The 10,788-nt window shown below is 42.8% G+C and overlaps 1 protein-coding gene across 1 annotated transcript in view; it reads left to right on the top strand.

Annotated features, from left to right (window-relative positions):
- Positions 1 to 8,240: 8,240 nt before the first annotated feature.
- The window catches only part of ARHGAP17 (Rho GTPase activating protein 17), a 27,047-nt gene continuing 24,499 nt past the window's right edge, over positions 8,241 to 10,788 (top strand). Inside the window, 2 exon segments of the mRNA XM_009895103.1 lie at positions 8,241 to 8,308; positions 10,667 to 10,706. Coding sequence (XP_009893405.1) covers positions 8,241 to 8,308; positions 10,667 to 10,706 — 108 coding nt within the window.

The following is a 10,788-nucleotide window of genomic DNA, read 5'->3' as shown; positions in this document are numbered from 1 at the left end:
CTGCCTTAACTCTGTGGTCAAGAGGTACGACTGCGTCAGGCTTTGCGGCAGTGCCCTTGATCCCCTCCTCGCCGCCCTTCTGTGTATTCCCACCCCTTCTTTGTGCTTGCACGTGTCATCTTGGCGGTGAAGTTAATCTGACTTGAAAAAAACGGGTTTTCTTCCAACCAGGTTAGTTTTCAGCCGGGTCAGCCCTTTGAGCTGTTGACTAGTGGAGACGCTTGTGCCAGGCAAGGGAGATGTGAGCAGCCGAAGGGTGGTAGGAAGGAGGACACGACAACATTTTTCAGCAGCTCTGCCAGCTGATGTCACCTCCCTGTTAATGAAATGTTGGCCCCGGGGTGCATTTTTGTGATCAGCTTAAACTGATCTTAAGTAGCTGCTGTTGCTAAAAGGGATGGATTTCCCTTCTCCCTGCCCTGGTGCCAGCTCCCCTGCCCGGGGACCGGGAGTGGGGCAGCCATGGGGTGGCCCAGGGAAGGGGGCCAAGACGACTGGAAACCAGTCATTTCTTTTATTGGATGTAATTCCAGTCTAAGCTGCCTGTGACCGCTCCTGATGCAGGGGAGGGATGTGGGGACCAGGGACCTGTACCTGAAGTTCAGGGAAGGGGGACTGCTTCAGGCGGGACCCTGGAAAGGAGAAAGGTTGTAGAGAAGCACATGAGGGAGAAATCCAACATTTGCTCGTTGTTATGGGTTTGATTTGGTGGTGACTCGAGCTGGCACAAATTCAAGCTGGTGTGGAGGGACAAGGAGAGCCAGCCCGGGGAAGGGAGGTGGCTACAGGCTGATTTATTGCTGCTGCTGAGCCAGGTTAATTTTCAACTAGACCTAGTGCTCTGGTGTGACTCTGGTTTAGAGCGCAAAGGCAGCAGGGGGAATTCCCATTTTGGCAGAAGCTACATTTATGTTGGCATGCAGGGATTGTAAAATTGCACCGGAGATTAAGGAATAACAAATTCAATAATTATTTAGGTTGCTTTCTGCTCTGCCGTTTCTTCTATCAAAATTGTACCCAGCTAATTTTATGTAAAATTAGTCTATGTAAGTAAAAGGTGGTTGCTTGCTTGGAGGAGGGAAGGACCTTGTGTGAAAATAAACTTTTTAATGTAAATAAATACCGGGCAGCTAAATATTAAAACCAGCTCTTTACCAAGATATTGTGTAAGGGTGTTTGTGTAGCATGAGAAATATATATGGTACTTCAAGGGGAAAAAGCAAGGTATAGAAAATACATTGTGATTTGATAGGTTTAGAAAATTTCTTGTGTAGCTTAGCTTTGTCTCAGATTCCTTGCTTTTTTTTTTCACTCTAATTTGTGACAGCTCAATGTAGGAGTTTTTACTTTGGAAAAAAAAAAAAAAAAAGACTGCCGCTAGATTTCACCCTGGCAGGATTTAAGCATTTAGAATTTTAATCCCCTACAGCAGTACTTTGTATTTCCTTCTGAAAGTATTAGTGCTTTCACAAACCGAATGTACCTTTTTTAAAAAAAAGCCACAATTTGTTATATTGGCCTAACATACACTGTGAGTGGAGGTTTGGTTTCTTTGAAAGTTGGAAAGAATAGAGGGAGAACTTTAATAGCTAAAACTTTGTTCGTGGTATGAAATAGCAGGTTAGCAATAAGTATTTGGTTTGCTGGGACAGTAGTCAACTAAAAGCATTTATTTGTATCCAGAAATTGAAAAGCTGTCAAACTCATCGAAGACTGCTCACTTAAACATCACTTCCTCCATCAAACAGGATTGCTTTGAATCTGGTTCTGCATTTAAGCCACAATTGTATTTTTGCCATATAGAAAGTTCAACTTGCATTCATCTCTAATTGGCAGTGCGTGTGGTTCAAAATTATCTACCTCCATTTGTTACATAGACTTAACTGTTTGAACAGTATTTTTTTCTCCAGCTGCACCATATTTGGTTGAATCCTCAATATTTAATATTGAAAACATATTTTTGCAAGGAGGGGGTTGGAGTTCTGAAGGGCAGTGCAGGGCCTCGCTGCAGTGACCGTACCTCCGAGAGTGGCCCTAAAATAGGATTTGGCTGGAGCCGCGGTTGTTCTAAATAGCTAAATTTACTGCCTCGCTTGGGAGAGGAGCCTTGGATCCATTTCACTTACGAAGGCATTTCAGATCCCCTAATGCGAACAGTCTGTCATGGGTTTCCCTGCAACTGCAAAGGAACAGTCTGCTTTCTTTCCAAGATGATTATCTTTCTAAAGCCTGGTCTGCCTTTAATTAGAGCAGGCAGGCTTCATTCTTCAACATCAGATGGCTGAGATTATAGAAGAGATCAAAGTTGCAGCTTTTAGATTGAGTGACCAAGCAAAGCTTGATGGAGGAACTCAATGAAGAAAGGAAGACAAAGGAGCAGAAATCTTCATCCGTTTATTGAGGCCTGAATTGTAGTTTTGCAGCTCCTGGGTTTCTGAAGATAGAGATCTCAATTAATGACATATTTTGGTGCCTTGGAGGTGATGCACCATTTTTTAAAGCACTTCTAATTCTTTAGACACTGCAGTAACTTCATGGGTTAAAATTGGTGACCTGAGCATCATCACTTTAGTACAGAAACTGGTTCTGCAGTGAGAACTTTCCATAGGAAGTGAGCTGGTGGGTTATCGCCTCCGAAACAGCAGCCCTTGGGGTGGTTTCTGCTACTGCCACTAGAGCATCAGTGGTCACCAGATTGACGGTGAAAGCAATTTTAGTACTTGTGCAGAAGTTTATATTGTTAGTTTGGGTGAAAAAATAGGGATAGTAGTCAAACTCGAAGTCTAACTGGTGACTGGTTGCGAGTGATGTTCACTGAATACCAAGTAGGTACTGAAAATGGTGACTATCATCCGTCAGTCATTCTGAAGTGATTTTAAAATGTTTAAAATAACCCACAGAATATGGATACTTACCTTGGGTCACGCTAGTTTCTTTTGAAACTACAGCACCGATGACTTCAATTCGTTACCTTACTTTCACTATGAATGCTGGGGGGTTTATGGTGGGGAGTCGAAACGGGTTTATTTTGGGGCTCGTGTGACATAATGAACTCGGTTTCTGTGGTGAGAAGTGTACTTGGCCAAACACGTTTCTGCTCTGGCTTGTCTTCAAAATGCTGTGCAGGTGAAACTGAACTCCTACGGTATGCCCAGAAAGCTGAGTATTGCCACAGGCTGCCAAAGAAAGCAAAATAAATCCTTCGTAATAAAATGGTTTTGAAAAGTGACCTTTAATATACGTGTTTATGAAGGCCACAATTGTAGGATTTTTGCTTTCCAGTTGCACAGAAAGATCTATTAATGTGTTAAAGATCTCAGCTACTGAAAAGCACATAGAAATGCAGAATCTAGATAGAATATGGGGAGAGGGAAATGTGTATGTTATAACCGGTATTTTAAGTTCTAGTTCAGGTAAGGAGCCTTTGCGTGAACCTGGCTGCCCGGGAGGAGGAAGGGGCACAGAACATCTTGTCATGTTCTTCTGAGCTGGAAAACAAGAGGCTCCCTGCATCACCTTGATTTCTTGAAGTCAAAACCAAGTAAAAATTAAGGAAGATACTGCCATAAACAGTGATATATTTCACATTTGGATACTGACTGCAGTGGTCACTTTGAGTGTACAGTAAGTGGCACTCAGGAGTCACTTCACCTGTATGTTGGTGCTTCTGCATCCTTATTGAAGGGGCATCACTGACTTTGTCTCTGGTCTTGTTCAGCTGCTTGAGCCTTTTGCCCCGATTGACTTTTTCATTTAGCTGTGAAATTATTTGATGTGCTTAATAATTAGGTTCCATAAACTTGGATTATTAAGTACAGGGTTTACTCTGCTTAAAAAGGAAGCTTGTTCCTGGAATTTAGTGCAATGTCAAATGGGGAAATGTAAGCTGGTAGTTCTGAAACAAAACGTAACCTTTAAAACGTAACCTTTAAGTTACGTTTTCTATGAAGTCTGTCTTAGTGAATGTTAAAAAAGCAAACCTTTTAGAAAGAAAATGGTAATCTAATTCTGGATTCCTTGTTTTGGAACAGAGCTGCTGATTCTTTCATTTTTCCTGGCAGCAAATCCTGCCTATTGTATGTGGAAAGCAGGCAGGATGTGCTGCCAGCCCAGCGCCCAGTGAAGGTGCTCTGAAGTGTTAACTCGGCAGCAAAGCTAATCTGGTTACTCCTGGTAACAAACAAATGCTTTGTTTAAGGAAAATCACACAGCAGGGAGGGCTAGCTTTAATTTTGTCTCATGTTTCGGGTGGATGTCTCCTTGCTTCCGCTGAAATCTTTCCAGAATTCAGGAACGCGGACTTGTTTCATCATGAAGTGAACAGCCCTCCCGTAGCATCACCTCCCACCAGCTCCACCTCCCATCCGCAGTGCGTGAGTCAAGGTTTCTGTTTCCACTTTGACATTTGAACTGAGTCACTTGTTCTGTTGTGAATGTCCGAGTTTTTATGGCTCTTCATGTCAGGATTACTCTTGTTACTTCCTTGTTAGCCTTTCAGGGGTATAAGTTTCCACTGGTTTTGTAGCTTTGACCTGCTTTGGAGATCAGCCCCTGGGTTGGGACTGATGCCCTGGTGGTGCGCAGGACCCTGCTGTGAAGCCAGTGAGATCTCATTGTTTAGATGAAGTTTTATTTTTCTAAAATCTCTAGTGCTGGTTTAATAGAGCCTCTTCATTTTATACATGGTAATGTAAATTCTTCCCCCGTGGAAGATAAACACTTTTATCTCAGGAATTCTCATCTGCTCTTTCCAGATGTACGGAGAAGACTTCTGATGAAATGAAAAATGTAAAAAGTGAGGGGACCAGTTTTAAACCTGCGGGGTGAGAGTTGTTCTGCCCAACCTGCTCGCGGCTGAGCCGGGCAGTGAGCTGCAGGAGACCCCTGCGCGCCCAGCTGTGTTTCAGGCTGCACAGCGACGAAGGAAAGAAATAAAACTATTGATACTATATAACACTTAAAAGAGAGGAGGCCAAATGGGGACACATGCAGTATGTTTTTAAAATGTCACAGCAAGCTAAAGTATTGTAATTAACGGGTCTAGAATAAAAAATACAATCTTTCCACTCTCAAACCTCTTGGTTTTTTGCTTGGAGTGGAGTGAGTAAAGGCAATTACATCTGGCCGTGGCACCCCCAAATAGAAAGTGGCACCAGTGTTTATGTACCATCTCATATTTCATGTTAAGTACACTATTTGCTGTCTTAAAAGAAAAAAAAAATGTTTCAAGAGTGAATGTGGCAACAAAAATTTTGCTGAAAATCTTGGTGTTACAGTATCGGAAAGTGAAAACTTACCTCTGCTCGGGTTTTTTTTCTGTCTCTGGTAAATGTCACATTCTTCATATGTTGCTCAGCTGAGCTGTACTTGAAGCTGAACCTGCTCTTTGCTGCCTATTCCCACCCCAGATCTGTGTCAGCAAGGTTATGTGTCTGAAGGGTGAATTTGGGGGACTAATTTGGCTGAAAAGTAACTGTTTCTGCCAGAAATTTTGGTCAGCTTGGCTGCCTGAGCTGGCTTACACCCCAGTGGAACCAAGTGTCTCTGGGAGGAGAGGGACACTGAAGAAGCCAGGAGCTGCTTTTGCAGGGCAGCCTCTCAAGGAGCACTTTGGATGCTTATGGTGGGCAAAATGTTGTACTAACTCGGTGTGGGAAACAGTCTGAAGGTACCGTTTTCAGGGAATTAATTTGTTTTATCCTCTTTATTCATTAAGGAGGTGATTATAGCTGCAACAGATGATTGCTCAGTTTTGGTTTTAGAAGCAGTCTTTTAAAATGCACTGCTGAATTTTAATTAAAAAACTGTACCAGCTGATTCACGTAAAGGTTCTGGCTAACAGGTCTCCTGCCTGGTGCAGCAGAAAAACTTCACCTTCAGTTCTCGCAAACCTTCCTTTCTTGGGGGACCAGCTCCATTCCTGCATCTAGTGGACTGAACTGCTTCCAGTCCAGCAGCTATTTTATATTTAGGCAGTGGACCAGCCCGTGCGCCGCTGCCGCGGTGGGGTGTGATGCCAAGCCCTGTGCGCAGAGTTTGTCGTCCCCCCAGGCTGCTGCTCGTGCTGTGCTCTTCCCTGTCTCACGTAGAAGGTGTCGGGAGGCTCCGGGCTGGGCAGGTCCCCGTTTCCCTGCCACGTGCTGTCCGGAAGCGCAGGGACGGATCGTGCCCAAACAGCTCGGTCACAAACCGGCACGTTTGGGGCCCCCGGCGCACGGGAGGGGCTGGGACGGCGGGGCGTGCTTTCCCCATTAGTAATGGCTTGGAGGGACCTCGTTTTGCAACTGAGCCTTAACTGTTTGGACTGTATTGAGTTGAGCTGCTGGGAATGTAAACAGCCATAGCTGCTGTAGTCTGGGCTTCCTAATCTCAGTTTGGGACCGGCTGTGTTCCTGATGTGCCTCGGGGGAGGCTTACAGTGGAGGGTCTCCAGGCTGGAGGCCAGCTACCGCCGCTGCGGGGCTTGATAACGCCCTTGGGAACACGCTCTGCAACAAAATCTTCCAATTCTTAATCAGTTCTTGATTCCAGAAGGCAATGCTGCTTCATCGCTTTATGCTACTGACCAGTTAAGATAGAAATAAGACCTAATAAGGGATGAGGACAGAACTAATTAGCGTTGAAAAAGAATTCTGTTATTTTCTATAAATTTGCTAATTCTCTAATTAGTCAACATAAGGAGTTAGAGTCCTGTGAAGCTGCAGTTAGATGGAAACTTTAAACTAGTAGTACCTGTTATTTGGAGGAAGACAGAGATACCTTTGATGGTTTGTTGCCTTTTCCCCCGGTGACTGCGCAGTAAGGAGATAGGCTGTGCTGCTATCACACGGTTGCATTTGCTGTTTCATGGTTGTGGTCACTGAAAACTAGTGTCGGTGGCTCTTTCTTGGCTTCCTTATTAAAGGTGGAATGTGGGCCTGCAGGAAGGGTGAGGTCTTCCCTCTCTGCCTTTCCAAACCTGACATCATCATCGGTGGCTTTCCTAAATGAGCGCTGGCCAGGGGACGCTGTCCTGCTGCCACCGAGGACTGGGGAAAACATCCCTGACCAGAGGAGGAGATCCGGATTTTCAAGCTGTGACTTCAAATCCTTGATAAACCAGTTAGGTGTGCAAAGAGCGTTTAAGATAAATACATGAAAATTGTTTTGCACTTCACATAATGATATATAGTCTGCTGGCAACCATGTTTTAAATGAAAACAAACTTCTGCTAGCACATTACTGAGCTGTCTTTGCTTTTCACTCGAATATAACTTCCTAGGAAAAAGGAGGGGAAGGAGAAATCAAACTTCTGATAAATCTAAAGTTGTGTGGAAGTTCTGTACTGTTTGTTGGTTTTAAATTAATGTGGCTAAAGCCATTCAAAAGCATCCAGTAACTTTGGTAGTATAATGAAAGGTTCTGTTGAGCACAAATATGGAACAATATTAGAAGGAACAATGTTTTGTCCCAAGATAACTCCTATAAAATGCATTTCATGATTCCCAATAGCTAAAAGTGAATTTACAAAATCTTATAGTACTTTCATTATTTGGGCATGGGTGGGAAAAATTCTGTGAACTCTCAGTCAATCACTATTCCTGTGATTATCGGCAGCTCAGTGGTTTTAATGATGTGTACATATCCAGTTATAAGTACTCTAAATGTTCTTAGAAGTTGTTTTGAATTATGCCACCTGAGGTGGCTGTTTTATTTCCTAAAACTGCTGGTAAGGGTAAGGTCGTGTGTTCTCTTCTGGTATGTCAGATCTCCGCTTCCATGGTGTCTGTTTCATGTCACGTCCGTATGTGAGCGTGTCAGCATTCAGGGAGAATGAACTGCTGATGCCTTCGTCTAATCTAACTTTCTCTTACAGTGAGCCAAATTAAGGCGTAGAGAGATATACAAGGGAGTCAGTGCAAGCTCACTTGCATAATGTAAATATAGAAACCAGCTGCATTTTCTCTTAAGCAGATCTCTAGGCAAAAGAAGGGAGCTGAGAGCTGGGTGTATGTGCAGGCTAACAGGGCTGCTGCTGGAGCTCCAGTAAACTGCCCTGCAAATCTCCTGTTAAATGCTGATTGCTTTAACTAGGAAATCTTACCGTGGTTGGAACTACAAGTAGCTGTTCTTAAATATCAAAACGAAATCATTTCCAATAGGGTGTTTTATTTCTAAACAGCTGCAGCTGTTGTTGGAAGAAGTCTGTTTTTACAGAAGGCACCTTGAGCTGTGTTGTTCAGCGAGCTTATGGCGGGTGAATGCGGTCTGCTCAGCCGGCTGCCTCGGCAGGGCTGCGCTCCGGCATCGTCACTCTGCTGATCCTGACGTACAGCTGCCACCTTGATCAGGGTGGGATTTTACCCGACTGGTGTTTGAATTTCTGCTTCTTTATAGGCATTGCTTAGGCTGACTTGGTATTTAAGATGAGCCGTTTGCTAAGATGTGTCTAGGTGAGGTGCAGAGCTAAAGCCATGTGCCATTCGGTAACGTTGTATGGACTCTGTGCCATAAACTCTTTCTTAAAGGTGGGTAAAATTCAATTTCATGAAAGCTGCTAGGGAAAGGCATCCATTCACCTGTGGAAAACAGGACTGAGAAGAAAATGGTGTTTGAAACCGAAAGCCATGTTAGCCATGGTACGTACAGCCCCTTCTTGAAGGGCATGTACAGTATCAAATTCAGTTTTAGAAATAGAGATGGCTCATCTCTTATGCAGTCTGTTAAAGGAGAAAAAACTCTGGCTGCTCAAGAATTTTGTGTAAAACCATTGTCATGCACAGCACTATGTTCCTACAGAAATATTTAGTAGTTCTGACTCTTATATCGAATCAGTTAGCTGATGCATGTAGTAGTTGCCACTTAAGATTACATTAAAATCTGTTTAAGAATGTGCCGCTATAGCTGCAGTATTCTTATGCCGTTGTTCTTCCATGTAATTTCTGGTGGGATTTTGCAAGACTAAAAAAAAATAAATTAAAAAGTCAAATTACTCCTCTCTAACAGGATACGATTTTGATCAGAGACAGTGTTTCTATTTGTGTGGAAGAAAAGTTTACCGATCTTGTATGTGTTTTACTAAACAAATAAATATTACAGTGCTTGCAGTTTACATTGCATCAGTTAGCTGATGCATGTAGTAGTTGCCACTTAAGATTACATTAAAATCTGTTTAAGAATGTGCCGCTATAGCTGCAGTATTCTTATGCCGTTGTTCTTCCATGTAATTTCTGGTGGGATTTTGCAAGACTAAAAAAAAAAAAATTTAAAAAGTCAAATTACTCCTCTCTAACAGGATACGATTTTTTTGATCAGAGACGGTGTTTCTATTTGTGTGGAAGAAAAGTTTACCGATCTTGTATGTGTTTTACTAAACAAATAAATATTACAGTGCTTGCAGTTTACATTGCTATCAAAGTATTTACGTGGCTTTCCTCTTGAGGTTTTGAGCATTACTGTATTCTGGTATTTAATTATTAAACACCTTATGGTTCACAAATAGTTCAAGCAGATAATGTGCCCCCCCCCCCCCAAATTAAAATAACCAAAACACAACTTAAAGTAAGTGAATATTGTCTTCTGAGGCATTCCACATGTTCAGCTGATGAAGCCTGATCAAGAAAGTGAACTTTCTGTGTGTGACCAGTCTCGCACTAGGTTATTAAACACATTTTAGGACCACAAGGAAGTAAGTGTAGTAGATGAGGAACCCTGACAGCGGTGGGGGAACCTCTCTGAACAGGAAAATAGAGTACTGGAGTACCTCCAAGTCCTCTAGCGATAGTATGTGTAGTAATAGTGAACAGCCAAGTGGAAGAGATCACAGGTGAACTAGATTTATCTTTCTCTATTTTATAGCTCTAGCAAAGGTAGGATAAAGCACTGTTATAGCAAATGAGTCAAAGCCAAATAAATCAGTGTCAACATTAAACAATGCAACGTTTATGTGTAGACTGGGATTGGAAAAAGGTGTGGAAGTGTAAAGGTTTGAGTATGTTTGTAACAACTGTTAATATTTTGTCTGGAAGTATGTGTAAGTATTCAGATATTTTTCTGTTGAGGATAGACCTTTACTGGGAACGCTGTTAACTTCTGATGATCTTCGTAAGTAATAAATCTTTTAGCATTATGGAATTCAGCAGAGTTTGTGTGCCTGTAAGTTGAAGCGAAGGTGTTCAGGCTACCATTGCCACTGATTGATAAAGCTCTGCAGTGGTAAAATATAAAAAGATGAAGTTGGCTGTCTTGCTTTTTTGTATTCCTTTACATTCAGGTGCATTGTTAACATTACCTGATTAACAACATGGAGTGAAATTAAAATTGCTTCAAGACATCTTTGCATTCAAATGAAGTTACTCAGGATTCCAGTTTGTTTTCTGTTAAAAACTGTGTGCGGTCTGAAATATCGTTAGAGCTTGGTGCAGCGCATTCGTGCTGTGGGCTGGGAATTCCGGGAATGTCAGGCTTTTCCAGGCACCCTGTGCCTGGGCAAGCCGCACGTGTTCACTCCGTGGCCGGGACCAGGAGCCAGGGCTACATACAGCCTCGTGGACGTGGTGGTGTTTGTAGCAGTGGTCATACCGGGATTATAACTTGAAACTCAGCGGGTTTTGTTGAAAACATTGTAGGAATATTTGACCCTGAACATGCTAATTAGTCTGACAATGGTCTTTTTTTCCTCCCTTAGGGCTGAGAAAACGGAGGTACTTAGTGAAGACCTGTTGCAGGTATTGTAACAGTTAATGTGTATTTTTTTAAATGGTCTTTGTGAAGTTTGAGTCTTCTGAGTTTTGTGGGCTACCTAATGGG

The sequence above is a fragment of the Charadrius vociferus genome, unplaced genomic scaffold, assembly GCF_000708025.1.
Source record: "Charadrius vociferus isolate BGI_N301 unplaced genomic scaffold, ASM70802v2 scaffold600, whole genome shotgun sequence".
Classification (NCBI taxonomy): domain Eukaryota; kingdom Metazoa; phylum Chordata; class Aves; order Charadriiformes; family Charadriidae; genus Charadrius; species Charadrius vociferus.
The sequence above is the reverse complement of the archived record's forward strand: the minus strand, read 5'-3'. Positions and strand labels throughout refer to the sequence as shown.